This window comes from Sinohyriopsis cumingii, chromosome 17 (assembly GCF_028554795.1).
Source record: "Sinohyriopsis cumingii isolate HCF-2022 chromosome 17, ASM2855479v2, whole genome shotgun sequence".
Taxonomy (NCBI): Eukaryota; Metazoa; Mollusca; class Bivalvia; order Unionida; family Unionidae; genus Sinohyriopsis; species Sinohyriopsis cumingii.
Window position 1 is genome coordinate 65,416,304 of NC_142977.1, and position 25,107 is coordinate 65,441,410.

At 34.4% G+C, this 25,107-nt stretch overlaps 1 protein-coding gene across 3 annotated transcripts; it reads right to left on the bottom strand.

Annotated features, from left to right (window-relative positions):
- Positions 1-242: 242 nt before the first annotated feature.
- On the bottom strand, positions 243-25,025 carry LOC149779130 (5-hydroxymethyl-dUMP N-hydrolase-like). Of its 3 annotated transcripts, none has more exons than XM_089939682.1 (5): positions 24,970-25,025; positions 9,018-9,181; positions 8,281-8,346; positions 5,508-5,618; positions 243-1,029 (listed from the first exon to the last, which is right to left on the bottom strand). In XM_089939682.1, the coding sequence occupies exons 2-5, from the start codon at positions 9,169-9,171 to the stop codon at positions 920-922; spliced, it is 441 nt and encodes a 146-aa protein (XP_089795808.1). In that variant the 5' UTR covers positions 9,172-9,181; positions 24,970-25,025; the 3' UTR covers positions 243-919. The 3 variants fall into 3 exon arrangements, with proteins under 3 accessions (XP_089795808.1, XP_089795807.1, XP_089795806.1); XM_089939681.1 differs by lacking the exon at positions 24,970-25,025 and adding an exon at positions 24,599-24,718; XM_089939680.1 differs by lacking the exon at positions 24,970-25,025 and adding an exon at positions 13,658-14,315.
- Between the last annotated feature and the right edge of the window lie 82 nt (positions 25,026-25,107).

Genomic DNA, 25,107 nt, shown 5'->3' on the forward strand with positions numbered 1-25,107 from the left:
GACAGTTATGGCCAGGAGAGTTAGTATAGCAAGCAGTCTGAAACCAAAGCTAATATTATTTACTAAGCATTTGAACAGAATCTTGTGACATATTTTCAGTTTCATTTGCATGATCAAATTTGTCGGAAAATATATATATATATATATATATATATATATATATATATATATATATATATATATATATATATATATATATATATATATATGTATGTATGTATGTATGTATGTATACGGCGGGGGCGTGGATCACATGACCCCTTGACCTATGCTGCGGGTGCCCATGCTTATGCATCGATCATTGTATTTTCTCACTAACAATTAATTATTCATTTTTGTAAAAACAAAATGGCAATATGCTATTTTTTTATCTTTTTTGCAAACATAAATCTTATTAGCAGAAATTTTATGCCCAATAATTTAATGGATTTTTTTCGAAAAATGCAAAGTAATATGTACAAAAAATTATGATACATTTAAATAATTGTTACTGTGATAACTGGATTGTGTATAAAAAATTAGAGGGTATGAAAAAATACATGAAATATGGTACTATAACTGATTATCATTCTGCTCTGTCTAGAGAATACTACATGAGCCAACAGTTGCACAACAAATACTTTAACTGCCCTGTCCATATATGTATATGGTGTGTACTCTGTGTGCTTACACTATGTCTTCATGGTAAACTTTTCTAGTCACAATAAAAGCCAACACAATGGATGGCAAGGGGTTGGATAGTTCGGTTTGTAGAAATGATAACTTGGATGGAGTTTTGGGGATCCTAGAACTGGAGGACGGATAAAACACAAGCACACATATTCTTCTCCTGTGATATGAATGAATTCTGCAATATTTAAAAGTGCAATGAAACATGCAAATTTACATCTGATAACCACAATATCCAAAGAAAATGACTTCAGCAACTGTTGAAGAATTCTGCAAGGATTTCTGGAGCATCTTGTACACTGTAATCTCTGACAATCACATTTTTACCATCATGTAGTCCCCTGATCATACAGGAGAGGGCTGAAAAAAGAGAACATTTATTGTACAAAGGAATATATGAAACAAACATCTGTATTCTTGTATGTGACCCTATTACACCACTCCCTTGATAACTCGCGCACATCGGGGTCCAGAAACATCGACCACACTATAAGTGAGGTGCGAGTTATCGAGGGACCTATAAAATAAGCCCAAAACCAATAAAGTGATCGAATTCAACATAAAGGAAAAATATGGGGGGGGTTTGGGGTAAGGCAGATTATAGTGTTGAATACTCACTTTATAATCCTGCCGAGATTAACTGTGAATAAATACCTCTTCATAACGGTGTACTTTATTTATTATTTCCTCATAGGGCAACATTAATTTCAGGATAAATTACAGTATATTGAGACGATCATCGAAAACACTATTCCACGTGGTTTCCGTTCACTTAACATGTGTACCACTTCACACATTGTGTACTACGTCACTAATTTTTATGTTGAATTGGATACATTCTAGTTTTACTGTTTGATCCAAATTAGACATTTTTTTACATACAAAAGACCGACTCTTTTCAAGAAACAGTGTCAATCGAACGATAGATAGATACCGGTAGATAGATTTGAATGCGATAGAAGTAAAATGGAAAACAAAAAAACAAGGGTTAATCAGTACTAACATATTTAATTGGTCTACAAATTTAAAACAACGTAAATTAGAACAAGTTAATACTTGTCATTCGTGCCATGCTTGACAAATATCAATTCACTTTTTGAAAAAATCAGTTAATTTTTTTTGTGTGTGTTACTCCTTGGTTTCTCTGCCACGGAGCAAAATCCCTCAGATTTCTCAACTGCATGAGCTTTACGTAGTCAACATTTTGGGTCTCCAGCCACCTTATGGCAATATGAAAATATTTTATTGCTTCCTGTGCAGAGGGGGGAGGTGGTGTCTCTGTTACTGTTTTGCTTTATGTCAAAGGCAGCTCCAAGACCCTTAATCCAGCACCCAAGGTCTCTTGTAATCGATTTTTTAATGCAACAATCACTTCCCCAAATTGTTGATCAAAACAAAGCCAGCATGTAATTAGCTTCTCACAGAAGTACTCACGGGTTTCGATGTGACGGTCGATTGACTCTTTTCATGTTTTCAATGAACAGAATATGTTGTGATTATAATGTTTACACTGAAATGGAATTAAAGGATTAGAATGTGACTTTCACACAGGAAGACGTTTAATTGATGTTTATTTCATTCTCTGTTGCCACCTGTTAGCATTTACCAGAAGTTTCACCAGACTGTTTATTTACAGTATACTGACAACTATTTATCATAAAAACTTACATAACATATGATATCTTGAAACAGAGGTCTCGCTAGGATTTTAAAACTGGGTCTTTCTGCCTCTGAATTGAATCACTAAATATCAGTACATTTTCTCACCAGGCCGCCAGTCAAAGCCTTTGAACTAGCTGCATAGCTATTGCATCATGTTCTTTTTTTTTATGTACTCTTATAAAATGGCAACATGTATGTACATCAAAGAGTCTTTTAGTCACTGAATTCTGTCATTGTAAATATCAGCACAGTTAACTGATCAACACATTTTCCCACAAAGCAGGTGGCTGAAACAGGACCGGCAAATCTTTGAATTTTCCCGCGCACCTATTACATGCGTACGGAGGATTCCCGCCTCAGTGATTTTCTGCATCCCAGATCAAAAATTGGCGTCCATATACGTGTAATTAAGTGTTTTCGAGATCTCTGAATTTAATTCTTATTTAAAACTTGCAAATTTCAAAATATGGATTCTATTTTTAAGGGCATTAATCACCATTTTCGATGATAAAACGAGCATTGTATCAAAGTTTAATTTATCAATTCTTATCGTAATTTTTTCATGTTCAGATATTTTAAATAAATTTTCTCTGGAAAAATTCAGGAGCCAAGACGGACACCGCGTTATAAGCAGGATCGCGAGTTATCCGGGTGCGAGCTATCGAGGGAAGCGGTGTATTATGCATAAACCACAGAGCCCATCTTTATAACGCCACTCATGGAAACCATCAAAATGACCAGCATTATACCCAAGTATGTTCCTATATATCTGCGTCATGATACCATGTACAAACTCAAAAGTAGGGTGTTTAATGATGTGAGATTTTATAACATTCTGTTCTCATTAGCAATGAATGAAATGAAAGGACATACATTTTTATTGTAGATGAGATCCTGACCATCTCCACATTATTAGAGGGACTAACCATCTCCACATGATTAGAGGGACTAACCAACTCCACATAATTAGAGGGATGGACCATCTCCACATGATTAGAGGGACTGACCATCTCCACATGATTAGAGGGACTGACCATCTCCACATTATTTGAGGGACCAACCATCTCCACATGATTAGAGGGACTAACCATCCTCACATGATTAGAGGGACTGACCAGCTCCACATGACTAGAGGGACTAACCATCTTCACATGATTAGAGGGACTGACCAGCTCCACATTATTAGAGGGACTAACCATCTTCACATGATTAGAGGGACTAACCATCTTCACATGATTAGAGGGACTAACCATCTTCACATGATTAGAGGGACTGACCATCTTCACATGATTAGAGGGACTAACCATCTTCACATGATTAGAGGGACTGACCAGCTCCACATGATTAGAGGAACTGACCATCTCCACATGATTAGAGGGACTGACCATTTCCACATTATTAGGACCTACCATCTCCACATTATTAGGGGGACTGAGGTGTACTGTGTGTGTGATTTGGATTTTTTATGTAGCTTTAAAAAAAATTTCAGTCATATGACTACGATGTCTGTAGTGTGGCAGTTTATAGTGATGTCTAGCAATGGGGCATCATGCTGCAGACATGTGGCATGATGTCCCAGCCAGTCACATTATCCTGACACTGGGCCGACCAGTCCTAACACTAACCTCTTAATGCTGAGCGCCAAGCAAGGCAGCTGTAAGTACCATTTTTGTAAGTCTTTGGTATGACTCGGCTGGGGATCAAACCCATGACCTCCAGCATCCGAGGCTGACGCTCTAACCACTAGGTCACTGGAGCGGTTGACTGAGGTGTACTGAAAGGCTTTATAATCAGGGATTTTGTGGATCATGAAAATATTGACATTATCAGTGGGGCAACAACATACTAAGGAGCTTCATAATCAGGGACTTTCTGGATCATGACAATATCCATATTATCAGTAGGGCAACAATATAATGAGGAGCTTTATAACTAGGGTATTTGTGGATCCATGATCATATCTACATTATCCGTGGGGTAGTGGGGTACTCAGGAGCTTTATAAATCAGAGACTTTGTGGATCCATGACTTTACCCACATTATCTGAGGATCAGCAGCACATTCAGCAGCTTTATAATCAACAAGTTTGTTTTTGTCCATTTTGCACTCAAATAATGCATAGAAAACTGATTGAAATTGCCATGCTAACAAAAACATCAGTACTAAAATGCTTGATTTTATGTGTGGCCAAAATTAGATTTGATGGGATTGTAAAGATGTCACCAATGTTGCACAGCAGAAGACATCTTGGCTCCTTTTGCACAAACTCAGAAGGCCATTTCACTAAGATAGCTCAAAAGGAAATTTAGTCAAGTTCAGTTAACTGCCTTCTCATTTACAGAAATAGAAATAGAATTCAATCTGAGTGTCAGACCAGCATAATTTTTTCAGACCACACTAATGGGAAGCAAGACAGAACCATTACATTTCTAGTATTTTGCATCAATGGTATCAATAGTTTATTTAGTTTTTTGTTAGTGTATATTTCTACAACAGCATAATATATTCTCATCATACAATGGTACCTAAGTCAATTCATGATATGACATGCTTGCTTGCAATCTTTGACCTTCATGTCAAGGTCACAGTCAAAGAAAACTCATATTATGGTTAAAGTTGTTTCATTTGCTTTTTCCCCTCAACCCCTGTGTGAATTTGTGTATACCTGGAATGACTCATTCTGAAACATGCTTGATCACTCCTTTGACACAGAGTCAGGGTCATAGTTAAAAAAAATTGCCTTATGTTTTGGTTGAGTTTTTTCCATAGGTATATTTATTAAACGTCTTGATCAGTTTTTGTTCAAACATTGGACAAATCATTATGAAACTAAAACAACTGTTATCATCATCTGTTTAACAATAGTTAACACCATTTTACAGATGATAATAGCAATTGTTGAATATGAGATAGAGCATGAAAAAAATGAAATAATAATATATAACAAAGGCATAAAGTAAAACCTGCCTTACCAAACACCTGTACAGAAAGGCCACCTGCTCATAAAGAACAAATTTTCTACATTTATTTTCTTAAGTTTGTCTATAGTTTTAACACTGTGTAAAGAGTATTTGTTTATCAATTACAGCAACTGTGTAGTCCCTGTGAACTGTGATACTTGAATATAAAAAATAAACAATGAACTGATTGTAATGCAGATGTCTATAGTGTCTTACATTTTCCAGCATCAGGCCTAAACAGACAGAGTATCTTTTTCCCCATAGTTAATGCTCTTCCAATCTCATATCCAACTCCCAGGGATGGTTGTGTAACTTCTGCTACTACAGCTGAAACACATTAAAAATAAAATCAAAAGTAAATATGAGACGACTATATATATATATGGGAATCAGTCAGAATTTCATAATTGATAATCAGTTTTACTTAACCAGCTGATAATCGACTACAATCCGTAACTCAGAGCAAATTTTAATTTTTGTTTGTTATTGAATTATATTTTTGCACAAGAGTTCAAAAAATGTTAATAAATTTACAGGAGTAATCTCTTTAAAAGACATACATACTTTTACAAGATAAAATTATTACAATTTTTTTCAATTCTGTTTTGTTATTTTGTTCAACAACTTTGTTTAATGAAAGCAACTTGTTATGGCTCAGCAATCTCTCAAAACCTTTTCATACATATGTGATGTGTCTATAATTTAAAGTATAGAAGGACATGGTTTTCTTGTTTGTCATTATTTATAAATACTACATTTTTACATTTAAACTGCAGCAAATCATCAGAAATTGTTTACGGTTATTAACTCAACAATTTAACAGCTAAATCATGTAATCATGGCTATATCTTCCTAACTACAAAAGTCTGCACCTACAGAATATAGTATGGTTTATATTTGTAAGTTGTGAAGGAATGAATAAATTAAATTCATATCAACTTTAGTGGACTGGGAGCCCTATTTAGCTTACAATTTACACAGTTTTACTAACTTTTGTTTTGCATGCAACTAAAACTAAGTTGTCTCCCTTTACACACAATCGATTATGTTGTTCCACAATCAATTATCTTACTGCTTCACTATACCCACTGATGATCAATTATAATCAATAATCAGAACAAGACTCTCTCTCTCTCTCTCTCTCTCTCTCTCTCTCTCCCTCTCTCTCTCTCTCTATATATATATACATACGTAATACATATTCATTAGGTAGTTATCTATTGAGCTGTAACATTTTTACTTTATTACAAAATGAGTTGATAATATGTAATGGCTTTTTGGGTCAACTTCAATATGTATTCAATTTAAAGTGGTGCTACACTCTGATTTTACTACCAATTATTGGATTAAAGATACAGTTTATTCAAACCTATACATACATTCAAAAAATCGATAAAGTTTACCCATATGAGCTATAAGAAACAGTGTTTCTAGGACAAGTGATTATAATACACAAGTTTTTCATCTTTCATCACTATACTTGTTAACTTGTATTGCTGTCTTGTTTTATACAGTCAGCCTGCATATAAGTGTGACTGCTACAGAGAGGTGTCCACCCAAAACAGATAACAGATCATTTATTCCATCATTCAATACAGAGACATTGGCCGGGAAACATCGGGGCTAGTCTCTAGAGGCAAACAGAATAAAGGGTAGAAGCTCACAGCAAGAAAAGCATGCTCTCACATGCAGCCAATGACTTACCAGTGATTAAATTGGAGATAATGGCACCAGCCCTACATGGACAGATGTATGCAGTAGACAGCATAGCAGGCAGCTGTGGGCTTACTAACCCACCTCAACATAATGAAGCAAAAGAACTTCGTTATGAGGCCAGCTCTTATTGTCATTTCTATCAGACTGGAACACCACCAGCGAGAAAACTGGGGGGAGCCACATTGAAAATCAACTGGAGGCCAAACTAGGACAGCGGTGGATAGAACCAACTGAACAAAGAAATGGGCCAAGACAGTCACAAAAAAGGGTCTGAATGAACTCCCATGGTCCAGATGGGAAGGCATCACTCTATGGCTAATCGGGGTCAGGCCACCGCAGAGACCTTGGAGTACAGCTGACTCAGAATTGTGGCCCAGAGGTGCAGCTGACGACCCAAGAGGATTTCAGCTAGATATGTGGGTGTGAAAAGGCCCAGTATACTAACGAAATTACCTGAATGATATGCAGTTACCATTTTGGCTTGGAACTGCTTTTGATTATATCATTATTTATAGTTCTAATTGGATCATTTCAATACCGCCATTAAAATTCTCACTTGTTCTTATTGCTTATGCATGATAAAAAACATTTTTGAGTTATTTTTTACTTAACTGATTGGTATTTTTTAGTGAATTGCTGTACACTTTGTACACAAAATTCCAACTTAAAACAGAATAATATAGGAAAATTTATAACTTTTATTGATTCAGCTAATTGCATAGGTGGCTTACACATTATTGGCATCTTTTTATTGTCCATTAAAATAACTGGACTAAATTTGGTTATGTATGGGCTGGCGCTTTGGGGCTTTGTGTGCTTGCACCTGCTACCAGGTACCTTTCCTCCCTTGCCTCTCCCAGACTCCTGTACCATGACAAAGATGTGGAACCATTTCCACCCGTCATACCCAGGTGTCCTGATGTGATGTCATAGTGGCGACCAATCGCTACTGGAATCACATACTGCTCTGGTTGATACCAAGCTCAGTTGATGGCAGACTGCAATTCATTTATTATACATGAGTGCTTGTTGCGTCCATTCCCACTCATGAAAGCCCTCCATTCAGGTCATTAGGGACTTACTGTCCCACGACCTGAGGCTAAATTAACAGTGCTCTTTGAGCACATAAATGCCTGGGAGATGTGGCTCTAATTCCTTCCCCCCAGGAATAAACAAGAGGTACATGCAGAATCAATCAATCAATCAATCAATCAACCAAAAAGATAGTTCCCAGCAAACTGATAGATAGCTGACAATCTATATATTTTCTCACCATCACATTCCTGTAGTAGACACATGTACGTCTTGTGAAGGTCCCCTGGGACATATTTGTGTTCCTCTGAAATTGTATTAAACAAAGCAAATAAAGGGAAAATATTTTCCAAGAAGATGAAGAAGAAAAGCAAAGAGGAGCAGCAGAATAAAGAAAGGAAGGAAAGAAGAGCAAGATAACCAGATGAAATGAAGTTTAAAACAGCAGGAGGAGAAAGAGGTAAAAGAAGAACTAGTGGAGAACAAGGAAGAAAAACAAGGAGCTAAAAGAAAGGAAGGAAATAACAGAAAAAAACAGATGAAAAGCAGAAGGAAGGAAGGACAAAATAACTGCAAGTGCAAAAGAAGAAAGAGCAAAAGCAAAAGGAAGGAAAAGCAAAAGAATGTATTTAGAATATCAAATTACTCTCATGTGCCATTGTATTCTGAAAATCAAATAGTTCTCATGCACTTATGTATTCAGAATGTTTAATTATTCACATGTGCCAATGTAAATAGATGTCTTGACATCTGCAGAAAATCAAATTAATCCCCTTTCTTGACATTTGATTATTAAATTATTCTGTCACCTGACATGTTTTGAAATGTAAATATTATCATTTTCTGACATATCCATTCAATCATACCCTAATTTGTCAAGGCATCCAAATTACTGGTATTCTAACATCCTAATGTATTCAAATAACTGAGATTTTTTAATATGGAAAAAGGTTTATATAAATAAAACTCAATGTAAACCTGAGGGTGCTGATTCCTCTCCCACAATTTCTGTCAGAACTTTGCCGTATTTTTGCTTCAACTCCAAGATAAGAGTTTTATAAATCTTCTGATCCTGACGCCCTCCATGGATGCTGCCACAAAAATAAATTTTCCTCTTTGCTGGACTTGACATCTCATTGCGCCTGCAAGGAAAATGATTAATAAAATTGTTGATCCAAACAACTTTTACTGAGTTTAGTCACTACAAATTGCTTCCAGGAAAATGTTTGTACTTTATCACTGCTTGTCTACTAGTAGATAAGACCACAATATTTACACATGTAAATCGCTTACCTGTAAAATTTTTAAAAATTGGTAAATGTTGGACACATGCACATGACTCTGTGACAGACATGACATGTTTCCATACTGCTGTTTAAGAGGATTATTTAGTATGATTTTCCTATCAATTGAATTCACATCACGAAGAAAAAAAGCCAAAATTTATGAGAACAGGATGTAGTGCACATTACACCTATGATGATTTACTGACTATGCAGATACAATTTTATTTTAAATTTTTAAATTTTACCTTTGAGAAACATCTTTGTTAACAGAACCTTTGAGTAGTACATGTTTTTGTTTTACAAAATAAAGAATAGGTATCAAGTATGAATGTCACTATATGGTTTCTTAGCTATGGAGGACAAAAGTATTGCATGCATGTGTCTGGACAGTACATCAGGATGCACTCATTTCTCAATATCTAACTCATGTACATGCATGTGTCTGGACAGTACATCCGCATGCACTCATTTCTCAATATCTAACTCATGTACATGCATGTGTCTGGACAGTACATCCGCATGCACTCATTTCTCAATATCTAACTCATGTACATGCATGTGTCTGGACAGTACATCCGCATGCACTCATTTCTCAATATCTAACTCATGTACATGCATGTGTCTGGACAGTAGTACATCTGCATGCACTCATTTCTCAATATCTAACTCATGTACATGCATGTGTCTGGACAGTAGTACATCCGCATGCACTCATTTCTCAATATCTAACTCATGTACATGCATGTGTCTGGACAGTAGTACATCCGCATGCACTCATTTCTCAATATCTAACTCATGTACATGCATGTGTCTGGACAGTACATCCGCATGCACTCATTTCTCAATATCTAACTCATGTACATGCATGTGTCTGGACAGTACATCCGCATGCACTCATTTCTCAATATCTAACTCATGTACATGCATGTGTCTGGACAGTACATCCGCATGCACTCATTTCTCAATATCTAACTCATGTACATGCATGTGTCTAGACAGTAGTACATCTGTATGCACTCATTTCTCAATATCTAACTCATGTACATGCATGTGTCTGGACAGTAGTACATCCGAATGCACTCATTTCTCAATATCTAACTCATGTACATGCATGTGTCTGGACAGTAGTACATCCGCATGCACTCATTTCTCAATATCTAACTCATGTACATGCATGTGTCTGGACAGTACATCCGCATGCACTCATTTCTCAATATCTAACTCATGTACATGCATGTGTCTGGACAGTAGTACATCCGCATGCACTCGTTTCTCAATATCTAACTCATGTACATGCATGTGTCTGGACAGTAGTACATCTGCATGCATTCATTTCTCAATATCTAACTCATGTACATGCATGTGTCTGGACAGTAGTACATCTGCATGTACTCATTTCTCAATATCTAACTCATGTACATGCATGTGTCTGGACAGTAGTACATCTGCATGCACTCATTTCTCAATATCTAACTCATGTACATTCATGTGTCTGGACAGTACATCCGCATGCACTCATTTCTCAATATCTAACTCATGTATATGCATGTGTCTGGACAGTAGTACATCTACATGCACTCATTTCTCAATATCTAACTCATGTACATGCATGTGTCTTATCAGTAGTACACCTGCATGCACTCATTTCTCAATATCTAACTCATGTACATGCATGTGTCTGGACAGTACATCTGCATGCACTCATTTCTCAATATCTAACTCATGTCCATGCATGTGTCTGGACAGTATATCCGCATGCACTCATTTCTCAATACAGTATCTAACTCATGTACATGCATGTGTCTGGACAGTAGTACATCCGCATGCACTCATTTCTCAATATCTAACTCATGTACATGCATGTGTCTGGACAGTAGTACATCCGTATGCACTCATTTCTCTACATCTAACTCATGTACATGCATGTGTCTGGACAGTACATCTGCATGCACTCATTTCTCAATATCTAACTCATGTACATGCATGTTTCTGGACAGTACATCCGCATGCACTCATTTCTCAATATCTAACTCATGTACATGCATGTGTCTGGACAGTAGTACATCCGCATGCACTCATTTCTCTACATCTAACTCATGTACATGCATGTGTCTGGACAGTACATCTGCATGCACTCATTTCTCAATATCTAACTCATGTACATGCATGTTTCTGGACAGTACATCCGCATGCACTCATTTCTCAATATCTAACTCATGTACATGCATGTGTCTTATCAGTAGTACACCTGCATGCACTCATTTCTCAATATCTAACTCATGTACATGCATGTGTCTGGACAGTACATCTGCATGCACTCATTTCTCAATATCTAACTCATGTACATGCATGTGTCTGGACAGTACATCCGCATGCACTCATTTCTCAATATCTAACTCATGTACATGCATGTGTCTTATCAGTAGTACACCTGCATGCACTCATTTCTCAATATCTAACTCGTGTACATGCATGTGTCTGGACAGTACATCCACATGCACTCATTTCTCAACATCTAACTCATGTACATGCATGTGTCTGGACAGTAGTACATCTGCATGCACTCATTTCTCAATATCTAACTCATGTACATGCATGTGTCTGGACAGTACATCCACATGCACTCATTTCTCAATATCTAACTCATGTACATGCATGTGTCGGACAGTAGTACATCTGCATGCACTCATTTCTCAATATCTAACTCATGTACATGCATGTGTCGGACAGTACATCCGCATGCACTCATTTCTAAATATTTTCTTCATGTACATGCATACAGTAATAAGAATCAGACATATTCAACAAAACCTGTCTTACATATTATCCTGTCATATTATGAAGTAAAAGACATACGGCAAATAAAACAGTTGCAAGTTGAGCAAGGTACGGCACACACATTGTAAGTGGTCAGCTGTACAGTAAGCTAATGATGGATAAATACGGGAAAATGCTGGGTCTCTAATCATTTCAATTAAACAGCACTGTTTCAATTATTGTATACCACACACATGTTTAGAAATGTTGGCAAAAATTGCCATCTTACTAATTTTCTGCTACAACATTAACCATACAAAGGGCAAATTGATGAATTATAATGAAAATATGGCTGATAACATATTATATACCAGCAAATACAGCTGTAAACCATTTTCCAAGGAGAATAATGAAGAAAATTTTTAGAATATTGATTGTAACTTCCTATCATTATGAGTTTAGCTTGCTTAAGGTTAAACAAAGTAATAGCTTTTAAACTTATTTTTTTTAATTCTATTGCATTTGCAAGATAGTTCTTTAAATATTTAATTATACTGATTTTATAAGATCTTTTTTGTTTTAAAAAAATAGAATTTCTAACAAGAATTAAAAAGAAACACTGACACATCAGACCAAAGTTCTGCCATTTGAAACAAATGTGCATTAATATACTGTGAGAATTTTAAAGTAAATAAGACAATGTAAAGAGAAAAGACTTTTACTGGAACAAAATATAAATATATCACTCTTCTGAAACAAATAAATGTCTGAATGACACAGCAGTAGATATTTATTTCACCAAGGCAGTGGATATTTATTTCACAAAGAAGTGTCCATTCAATTTAAATGATTTCAATAATGCAAATTCTGGGTTAAAGAAGGCCCATAATTCAATAAATAAAAGTTAGACAAAAAAGTGCAGTCAAACTTGGCCTTCCTGAAGTTTTCTATTAAGTTTAATATCAAATTTAGCTTTAACGTTCTTCAAAAATGCGGAAACAAAACACAAAGATAAAGTTCCAAGTGAAACAGTAAGTTCTTTGGATGAAATATAACAGTTAAATATTCAGTTTCCACCACACCCTGCAACTGTTTCCATGGAAACTGTGTACATAAACCATCACATACTTATCTTTATATTATGATATAAGTTCAAGTGTGAAATATGTTCTGCATGCTTTTATATTTTAGGCATGAATGTTGCATTTATATATACTTTTCCCCGAAATATTGTACATAGCAGAGGTCATCAAGTTAGATTAATTCTTTACAACCAAGTCAAATTTAGTTTTAAACATTTGAGCAGAAACAAACTTTTTAATTCAAGGACAAACCTCTAGGTCAAATAATAGCTACAAGTTGGTCAAATTTTGATTGGCAAAGGTGAAAATAAACAATTACCTGACTTCTTCATGATATTAAGCCTTCTATTAATTTTAATCCATAAAATTCTTAAAAAGGTATTGAATGTAAAACAAGAATGATTCAAGAACAATTTCTGACTAAATAATTTGCAACAATTCAGTCGATTTTCACGGAACAAGTAGAAGAGGACCACAACTCATGCTGGATTACCAAAGTTTGGGCCCTTTTCAAGTCTGAACCTGAGAGGTTTTCGCATTGCAATGGTGGCCTAAATAGTTAGAGCATCTGCCTCAGATGTGGGAGGTGGCAGGATCGAACCCCAGTCGAGTCACACCAAAGACTTATAAAAATGGTATTAGCAGCTGCCTCACTTGGTGCTCAGCATTAAGAGGTTAGTCTTAGGACCGGTCGGTCTGGTGTCAGTATAACGAGTTGGGGGGAACATGATGCTACATGTTCGTGGCATGATACCTCAGTGCTAGACATCACTATAAACTGCCACACTGCAGACATTGTAGCAATATGACTGAAAAATATTTAAAGCTACATTACAAATCCAAATCAGGCAGAGATTTTGGCCTGACAGGGTTAGTAGCAAGGCAAGTGTCATTATACAGGATTGGAATGTTACTTTTATGGAACATACATAACTTTGTTTCTTGCATCATACTTAATTTAAAAGAAATATATGCTGCAATCTTATTCTTTCCAAAGTAACTGAAAAGTCATTGGTCAGAGGTCAAGGTTGTTATTCTATATCAGTGCATTTATATGAAACTTTAAACTGTATCTTATGAATGAAATGTGATGTAAGACAACACAGTGAATCCAGTTATGTAGAAATCCTAGTTGAGAATTTAATGCAGGCATTCAATGTTCCAAATGAAGAAAAGGTCAAGGTCATATGATAAATATATGTGAACTGCCATGTTTTAGGTTATTTTAAGGAATTTCCTAAAGAGTCATTGGTCAGAGGTCAAGGTTGTTATTCTATATCAGTGCATTTATATGAAACTTTAAACTGTATCTTATGAATGAAATGTGATGTAAGACAACACAGTGAATCCAGTTATGTAGAAATCCTAGTTGAGAATTTAATGCAGGCATTCAATGTTCCAAATGAAGAAAAGGTCAAGGTCATATGATAAATATATGTGAACTGCCATGTTTTAGGTTATTTTAAGGAATTTCCTAAAGATATCAAACATAATAAAGTGGATATATATATATATATATATATATATATATATATATATATATATATATCTATATATATGAATTCCTAGCATATTATCCCGAGTGTACCATCAATTTCACGTTAATATGGAAATGATCCAAAGGTATTCCTACTGAAGGTTCTAATATCCAAAAAATTTTTTACTTCATGGTCATCAGGTGAATGTTGGATGTCACTAAAGTCTTTAAATGTTTCATGTAACCTAAAGAAATGAATTCAATATCCAAGTCCTTGAATAGTTTTACAATAGTCCTGCAAGGTAGCATCTGTTTCAAATAAACAGTTTATTTTTATATTTTCTCTCATGACTCTTACAGAACTGGCTATTACTGAAGAAGGATAATGAAGTGTTTTCATTCTCTATATAGTCACCTAATGTGTACCAAATCTGAATGGCTAGAAAAGATTCCCAAACATTTAAATTATTTTATTGAGAAATATGTTAACATTCATTGTCTGAAATTATTTATCTAATCAGTAACCCCGGCTAAATTATATCTCTACAAGTCATACATACTCCTAGGATCACATGATGTTGATTGCTGTCCATTCAACATTTCATTGGCCTACTTTGACCAAAATAATTACTGACATAAACTTAGCAATTGACCTGATTTCTGAATAGAAATTTCACAATGTATTGTACATGTAAACTTCACACACAACGTGACCTTGTCTTTAAAGTGCATTCTATAGTTTTAGAATTACCAGTCATAATAGTATTGTCATTAACCCAAATGACTTAAATAAAATCTATCTTATAAAATAATATATGATATAGATTATATCCCCAACAATACAATTTTCAACTGAGTGATATAAAAAAAAAGATTTGTGTGAGAGCAATACGATATATTATCAAACACAAATTAAAAACAAATTAAATAATAGTCTATCAATGTCCCCCATTTTTATACCCAAATACAAAACCAATGATAGCCATAAAACTTGTACCCAATGCTCAAATTTGTCTTGTGATCTTCCACTGCTAATGCCAAGTACACCGTCTAAATTCTGGCATATCATTTCCATATATTTAAGTTAATTTTTAGTTATTTTGTTGACCTGAACAGTTTTTAAAGACAGGCTTCACACAGTTCTCTATCCCTCTGACCAAAACCATTTCTTTCTCTTTCCAAAGGCGTGCCACCTCAGGTGCAAACAGAATCTAGAAATCCACTTCTGTTCAATACTTCACCAACCACACAAATGTAAACTTTTCGGGCTTGATCAATGAAGCTGAAATGGACTTTATACTTTTTCACCATAAAAAAGTGGTATAAAAACAATTTTGTATCCTTCCATTTAAAATGAAAGAGAAGTACTTGCAACTAACCTTAAGCAAAATGCAATTGACAAATCCTTCTCTCACAGTCCTGAAGAAGCTTATGATATTGAGAATTCAAATCTGTTCTTTCATAACCCTGATAAAGCCTAAGATATTGTGAGTTAACCAACCAATCCAATCTGTCATAGTCCTAATAAAGCAGGTGATATTTTGAGTTCACAAAACTCATGTTATATAATCCTGATTAAGCCTGTGATGGTGCAAATTCACAATTCCCTTCTTTTACACTCATGTTGAAGTCAGTGATATTGAGAGTTCACAAATCCATTTTTTCACACTCCCAATGAAGCTTGTGACAGTTAAAGTTCATAAATCAATTCTTATAGTATCACAGTTGGTGTCATCATACATGATTTCTGACTTCTGTGCTTTCCTATATATATGCAAAACCCAGAGTAAGTACTGCTTTACAACCCAATTGAAGCTAGATTAAGAAACAATGAGCTGAGGTTCCTTCCTATGCTGTTGAGCCAAAAGTGTTTAATTTTGTAGGAAAAACAGACACTATTATGTCCATGTTCCTGTAAGTTACTGGGTACCTTCCTAAATGACAGGCATCTTCCAACCCCAAGTGCAAAGTTAACCACACAGTCTGGGCAGGGTAAACCATTCTTCTTCTCTCAATCAGTGACCTTATCCTTTGACCTTTAAACCCTCAACTAAATAGGCTATTTTCTTACCCTAAATTCATTCTATCTGCAAAGTGTGATCCAGGTATATGATTAAAAACCTATTCTAGTGTGCAAACACCATTTTTTTCATTCAAACAATGTAATATTTTATTTAACTTCACACCCAGACAACAACAGGCATCTTCCTGTCCTCAAGTGCAGACCAACCAGAAAGTTGGTAACAACCGATGGTGGAGACCTATGGTGTGGAAATTAAATTGGTAACAGACACATGGATGGACAGATGGCCTGTTGATGAGACATGATATAACACATTCCACCTAATAGCAGGCATAAAAAAATAAAATAAAAATAAAAATAATTTAGTATAAAAATGATATAAATATGCAGCACATTATATATATATATATATATATATATATATATACTGCTCACTGTCAAAAAAATTACATTAGACACTTCCACAAATCTTTCAACATGTTGTCAAATAAGAATGTATTGGTGTTATTTCAATCCATTGGAGATTATGAACATTTTATTGGTTTTTATAAATTTAAACAATAATAACAGCAAGATTGAGTCTATAGCCTTGTCTCCCTGGGTCAGATTTGATTGACGGGTCAGTTAACCATGTAGCAAGAAAATGTAAACAATTATTAGAAAAAAACAAAGGAAAAAAGGCCTTATTATATGTATCTGTATATGAGTTTTGTTCCAGTCGTTTTTTTCCCCTTTTATTTAAAATCCATCAGCATCTAATCTTGTTTGGAGAAGGCTGGCTGATTTGGACCATGGTTGATTCACACCAAATTATGGGATGAATGGGCCCAAATTCCAGGCCGATTCAGCCCAAATGCCAGTTTGATTCGGACCACATGAAATATTAAAAGACAAACACATAGAACAAAATAGAAATCATCTTTCAAACTTGGATTTTTTAAAACCAAAATAACTTTTCCAATGTTTCAATAAAAGAATTACGAAAGTTAACTGTTCATGTTGTTGTTTCTGTAGGGTTTTATGGCATTTTTCAACACAAGACAGGCTATACATGGCAGCCAGTATAAATGGTGGAGAAAGAACCTGGGAAAACACTGGAAAGAACTATCAACCCACAAGAAGCTACTGGCAAGCTTTTTCACAGACACACATTAGCCGAACCTGAGACTCGAACTCATACTGACAGAGGTAAAATGGCAATGATCCATAATGGGGAGCGCTCAGCCACATGGGGCCCCTGTTAACTGTTCATAAATCAGGCCAGTATCAGTAGTATCATACAGTACTGCATACATATTGACCCAATCATCCCAGCGTATTTATTGATTTCTCAGGTAAATCAATCTTTCTTTGTATTTTGTCTACAAAATAATTGCATAAAGAGTTAGTGACTTGCAAATTGATAGTACAGTGTATAATGTAGTTTGCTACATACATTACATTTGTTGTCAACTGTTATCATTTAAATGTTGTCTTTTGAGTAAAATCTTGAACCAGTAGACCAATTTATTTTCATTTTAACCTTTGAAACATTTGAAATTATTTTATTTAAAGCCCATATTAAATCTGTTAAATATTTTTTTTCTGAATACATATTTTTCTATTAATATATATAATAACACTTGCATGTAAACACTGATCACAAAATCATTTCAAGTGAGCATTATATTTTGTGTTCTAGAATTGTAAACTGGCAAACGACATCAAAAGTGTTTTTATTATAGCAGTGTTGTTAGGGGCCCCGAGTTGCCTAGTGGTCTAAAGCACTCTTCGTTATGGATCACTGCCATCTCACCTCTGTCTGTGGCGGTTCGAGTCTAAGATTCAGCCATAGTGGGTATGTGAGAAAGCTTGCCAGTTGCTTCTCGTGGGTTGGTGGTTCTTTCCGGGGTTTTCCCGGTTTCTTCCTCCACCATTAATACTGACCGCCATATATAGTCTATTGTGTGCTGAAAAAAATGGTGTTAAACCTGACAACAATAATAGCAGTGTTGTTCAAATAGATGTGGCCAATTCAGCGCCATTATTAGCGTTTTTGAGTTTAATTAAATAAAGATGAAATGAACAAAAACAGTAATAAACAAATGGTGACAATTTAGGTTAAGATGGTCATCAAAGTTAAACTCAGGAGATAGCAAAGTAAACAAGCAAGGAAGTGCCAGGGTCAATTGATAGAACTGTGAAAGTCCTGTGCCAAGAAATGGATCTCTCCTGTCAGTAACTGAAGTTATGTGTCAGCATTTAAGAAGCATGTTATTTCTCCATTGCTATGTTATATATGTAAAATTATTTTAAATAATAATAATATGATTCTTTTTATCTTTGCAATTATACAGTATACACTTTCAATAATAACTGCATAGTTAAATAATACATAATAAATTCACCTAATGAAAATCACTTACAGTGCGTAACATTTCAGTATATAAAGTTTATTTAGCATAAAGACATAGTCTACATAAATCTACATTTTTAAAAAAAATACATTAACATATTCAATCCAGTATATATATGGCCAGTTGAAGAGATGCATCCTGGTTGTTTCTTAAATGGGATTTTTATCCCACAATTTCAAAAATATTTTTAGAATATAAGTTTAAACATCAAATATTTTTGAATTATAAGTTTACACATTACACACTCCTCTTCTGACAATTGTATACTCATTATTCCCCACTATGAAACAAAGTCATATGGACAGCGTTCTTTTGCATACCAGGGCCCAGCAACGTCGAATGAATTGCCCACTGAACTTAGACACAAAGACACAGTGATCACATTCAAGAGTGCTCTCAAAACTCACTTATTTTGACTGCAAGAGCAAACTTAAAGACCTAATAATGTTTCCTACCTTAAATATTCTCAGCACATTTTTTATGCTTTCTAATTTCATGGGGTTTGTTTTTGTAATCATATCATTATATATGTTTTATGTTATAGGTGTTGTCTAATGTTGTAAAGTGCTTAGAGCTTTTAAAGATTAGGCGCTATACTAAGTCCTCATTATTATTATTATCTCTTTTTTTTATAAACAACAAAAATACATACAACAACAAAACACAAAACATAACATGATTTTATTTAGCGACAAATATGGATAGTTTTCATGTAAATATCAATACAATTTGCATACCTATAACACAAAAAAAACCTCAAGTATATTATTCATTATTGTGTAGAAATTTGCGTTATGTAACTAGCAGAGAAGGTGAGAGAAGAAAAGTTACAAAATCGGAGAATATATAAATTGATATAATATTGGTATAATGGCAACTGAAAGGCAGAAATATGGAAAGAAATAATAATATAAAGAACCAAAGCATATCATACAAATAAAAGCAGAGAAGAACAGCATTTTTAAAAAAATAAAAATAGATCTGAGACATTGCGACAGTTCTGCAAGTTAGTTACTTAAAATACTAAACATCGAAACAGTGTATTTAGAATAACTGAAAAGGCAACAAAACAATGCAATGGTTGACAAAATATAACAATACGATACAATATGTATTATGAGGATAAAGTAAACACACACACATACTTAACTGGTTTTCCAGCGGTAGACCTGTGAACATTTAATTTGGCATACATGTGGGTCTCTTTGGTATCAAGCCTCTTGCTTAATCAATTGTTTTAACTCGACGAAGTTCTTTAAAATTTACTCAGTAGAAAACAGAGGGGATGGGTCAGAGTATAACAAATAGTTACCTGGAATTTTTCAAAACTCCCCTCCCCTAGGAAGTTATCTCACTTTGTTTAGTACATCAGTGCCACTAGAAGTTAAAACTTGTTGATTTCCTGTAGAAATGCATGTGACCTAGTTACATTTGGACGCCACTTTAGAATGTAAGCTTTTCTTTTTATTTTAAAGTAGTCCTTTACTTTTTTAAACGTAAACATTGTCACTGAATATATTCACAGCACAATCAAGAATCCGATTGAAATTTTGGAGGCCTGCTTGTACATGCATATGTAGATGACTAAATAACATTCTCTGAGCCATTAAAATAAATTGTATAAGGATATTTTCATTATTATTATTATTATTGTCAACATTTTTTTCAGCTGAGACTACGGAGACCGATTTGCTTCCACTCGGCCACTAACATTATTGTATGAAGTAATGGTGTCTCGAAGTTACCTTTGGATTTAATGATGATTTCATAGATTGTCCCCAGTCATCCCTCTCTCTCTCTCGAAATCACATATATTGTTTTATTTTAGACTATATTAGACCCATACTTGAATATGCTGATGTTGTCAGGGGCAAACGTACAAATGATACTAATAGCAAGAACATTTTGAAAAAAGATATTTCAAGAATAGTAAGAGAACAAACAAGAAATCAAAGTGTGTTTACATACTGGTTCCTGCTGGAAACCCTTATACGTTTGTAGAGTGATTAATAAATCAGCAACCTTTAACAAAATCGTTTTTTATATGACACAAGATTTTAGCAAACGATTTCGTACCAACAATTGTTGCTGAAAATTTAGAAAAAGATGAAAGGTGAGAAAAAAGTACAACTACGATATTCCTTTCTACTCTCTCCAATTATCAGCTAATTTGCGCCATCAACATTGACATTATGGATTAACTTACTTCAAATACATGTACTTTCCACCAACTTCACCTGCTTCCTGTTTGATTCAAATACTGAGGGAACACCATCATAATCGATATTATTATTATCATTATTCATTGTATTGTGTGTATTTATTAACTATCAGGGAATGACAAATCTAATCTCTTTATGATTTGGCAATAAGATATGTTTAAACGGTCTCCCTAAACACAGTAATGTACAGCAATGGAGATGAAAATACTATAATGTAAGAGAAATTACAGGAATGGAGTAAATTACTGGAACTAGTTTTATAAGAAGGCCCCAATAGACATATATTCCTTATATAAAAAGGTTGCAGTCAAATCAAAAAACAGTTTTCTATTCACTGTGTAAAGATTTTAAATTTTGTGGATGTTTGTGATATCTTGGATATTATCAGAATGATAAAAGAAAAGAGCTAGAAACAGTTTCCTTGCAGTGACTGTAAGAAAGCTTGTGAGTCGGGCTGTCTTTTATGTGAGGTATGTCATCTTTTGAATTGCTTATATATTGTTTAGTTTCCATTTAACGATCTTTAATATATATCATTATTATTATATTATCTCTGCAAATTCTTTGAGCTGTCTGTACAATCATTGAATATGCAAACCTCCTGTTGTCTGTGTTTAACATTAAACAGTATCTACATAAAATATATAATTGCCAATAAAATGTATCAGTTGTTGCCATTTATAATAAACAGTGCTTCAATAATATGCTTTCAAATATGAAAAGGAAAGATGAAAGAAGCGATTAGAATGATAAATAATATGTTCCCAAGCGTATACATGTCCTGTTTGTGTAATGTTAACAACATCACGTGTAAAAAATAATTAATAACAGTACATTACTTGGTAAAGTAGATGTTTTTCGATATTAATTGCATTTTATCATTAGCTTCATTATCGGATTGATTATTGTTTTTCAGAGATCACAAAATGATGATTTTTAGTCTTTAAATTAGCATTCTATCTTTCCGTCTTATAACTGAGTCTTTGAAAAGAAAATTTGACCAATTTGATGTTATTTGTTGCAAGTTTTATACCAGTATGTATCTTGAAAATGGTCAATGTAATGTAGTAAAATCAATTTAAAAGAATAAAATGCACTGAATATCATAATAACATTTTGGGTAATGAATTCCATTACCTCAATAATACATGTTCTCTCTCTCTCTCTCGTAATGGTATTCCTACATCTCAGCAACTTTATTGTCAGATGATACATGATAAGCATATTAGGTATTTTACTACAGTAATGTATTATGCTCTTTCTGTATTTTTTTTGCAAATCATCCATGTTGGAATGACTCAAGCTTTTTTAAATGATGTCGGTAATATGCTCCCTAGAACTAAGGTTGAATTGTTGTTTTTAATCAGGCTGTTAAATAAATCATATTTTATCTTTCTCATAGTGTATTATATTTAAACTCCCAAAATTATCCGCTGGAAATATTACAAGAAAAGATTATCTATCTTCTCATTTATTCTTTCTGTATATCTATATTATGTATATTATTTTCAACATACTCGATTCTTTTAAGAGCCCACATCACAAATTACTTTTTTATATTTATGTCAAATCTTAAACCATCTGATATATCTAAATTAGATACACCCACCAACTTCCTAGAACTAATTGTATTAGCATCATAAAATAAAGTTATTATTATTATTATTATTATTATTATTATTTTACATACATATAAATGTTAATAGTTTACCCATTTCAATTTGTGACTGCCGGCAGTTTGCATCTATACATTTTGATTCAGGTATGTGATTCTTGGTTCCACTCTACGTGCGAAGTGATGACTTTAAGACCTGTCTTCTACTGATGAGGGATACATCTGTCGTCAGTGTCGTTCGCTAGGAGGCAAATGTGATTAGTTGATGGTTATCACACGACTTCAAAAAGTAATGAATTTTTTTATAAGGATGTAATTTATTTTCTAGGCTATTCGATAGGTTTCTCCCAAACATTTATAATGGTCCTATTATCAGACTTGTAATTATATAACATCGATTTCAATTTCTTCCAACTTTTCAGGAGACCAAATATATTTTTGATTGTAATGATCTGTAATTTTAGGAATCTGTAAAGTTACTGAGACTTACTGAAATTTGATTTTTAGTCTATGTGTTTACTTACTTAAATATAGTTATATGTGTACATGTCTTGTATTTATTATTGCGGAGTACATGTTGAATTGTTTCGTTTTAATCAATATATCACAGAGTTTCTATTGACGTGTGGTGTCAAGAAACAGAAACTGAACGAGAAGCAATATTTAGAATGTTTCTCAAAGACAAGGGTACAAATAGGTTAACAGTAAGGTCGACAAATGGTAAAATCACTATACCAAAGACACCTTCATGAGGGAAAAAACCTCACCCGAGAAAATAGATGACAGCTGAGTGGAGTCAGACTATAACAAAATAAAAAAGGTGGACAGTCTTAATAAAGAATATGAGAGAGAGAGAGAGAGAAAGAGAGAAAGGCGTATTATGTGCACTAATTTAACAGTATCACAACCACATTTGTTATTTATGATTTACGTATTTAAGTCCGTACAATTTTTTTAATAATATTTAATGTACATTAATTACTACAATTTCTTTCGCAATATTCTATTTTTGTCCCCATTACTGTGTTTAGGGAGACCCTGTTTAAACACTGGTTTAAATGAAGAAAACATATACGAATGCAAAAGAAAGTGGCGTATGTGTCAGTGAGATTAAGTGTGTGTGTGATTTGGATTTTTCATGTAGCTTTAACAATTTTTCAGTCATATCGCTACGATATCTGCAGTATGGCAGTTTATGGTGATGTCTAGCACTGTCTACCAGACACATTATCTTGACACCAGTCCCAATAATAGGCTCTTTTTGCTGAGTGCCTAGAGAGGCAGCTGTTACTAAATTGTATAGGTCTTTGTTATGACTCGGCCGGGGTTCAAAACCTCGATCTCTCGCATCCGAGGCAGACGCTCTAACCACTAGGCCACCTGAGTGGTCTTTAATGATGCTCAGAATATTTACTGAAACGGAAAATAAAATGCATATATTGGGAAAATATATGCCCAATTATTTTAACTTAGTTTTGGACTCTGGAATTATATGATGAATTTCCTTATTAATGGAAAACACATGCCAAGCTAACGTTCCCAAGAATTAACACGGTACTTTGCTATTGAAGATTTAATTTCTATTTTGTATCTCACAATGTCTTCTGGGTACATTGGGTCATCGATTAAAACTCTAGCGGCTAGTGTTTTAACCGATGATCCAGGGTACCCGTATGATCACCCTATTATCATTTCATTCACCTTGTCTGTGTTGTCTTCGGACATGCACATTTATAACTTCGCTGTCAATCTTTGTCTCGCTGAAATAGCAAGTAGTGGTCTGAATGGGAAAAGGCTAAGTTCGTTCCGATTGTCCCGAACTCTAATTATAGATGGACCACGCCGCTTAGTCAGGTTCCCTGATGTACCTCCACTCCGTTATTAGGAGCGGAGAGAGGTTAGGGAACCAGACTAGCCGCTCGGTGGGCTTCTCAACAGCTAATCATGCCTATAGTTTTTCTAAATTTGCTTTTTCTTCTGTTGAAAGTTTAGTCTGCATGGGTCAACGTATGCTCTGCAGAATCTGAATTTAAATATAGTTATTAATATTATTAAAGAAAATTTAAATTTACTCAAAACTGGTAGCGACGAAATAAAAAAGCTGCTCCGAAACACATGACGCTCTGAAACTGATGCGACGACGTATTTAAATCCGGAAATACCCACGTCCAAAATAAACTTTATCGGTAATTTAAGAACGGAACTTTGGG

What these genes read in the sequence shown, in the direction of transcription:
- LOC149779130 (XM_089939682.1), bottom strand. Translation starts at nt 9,171, where the DNA reads ATGTCAAGTCCAGCAAAGAGGAAAATTTATTTTTGTGGCAGCATCCAT. An exon ending in AGAGGAATCAGCACCCTCAG is followed by an intron (nt 8,347 to 9,017) that starts GTTTACATTGAG and finishes ATACAATTTCAG; the next exon opens with AGGAACACAAATATGTCCCA. An exon ending in TAGGCCTGATGCTGGAAAAT is followed by an intron (nt 1,030 to 5,507) that starts GTAAGACACTAT and finishes CTCTTTTTTCAG; the next exon opens with CCCTCTCCTGTATGATCAGG.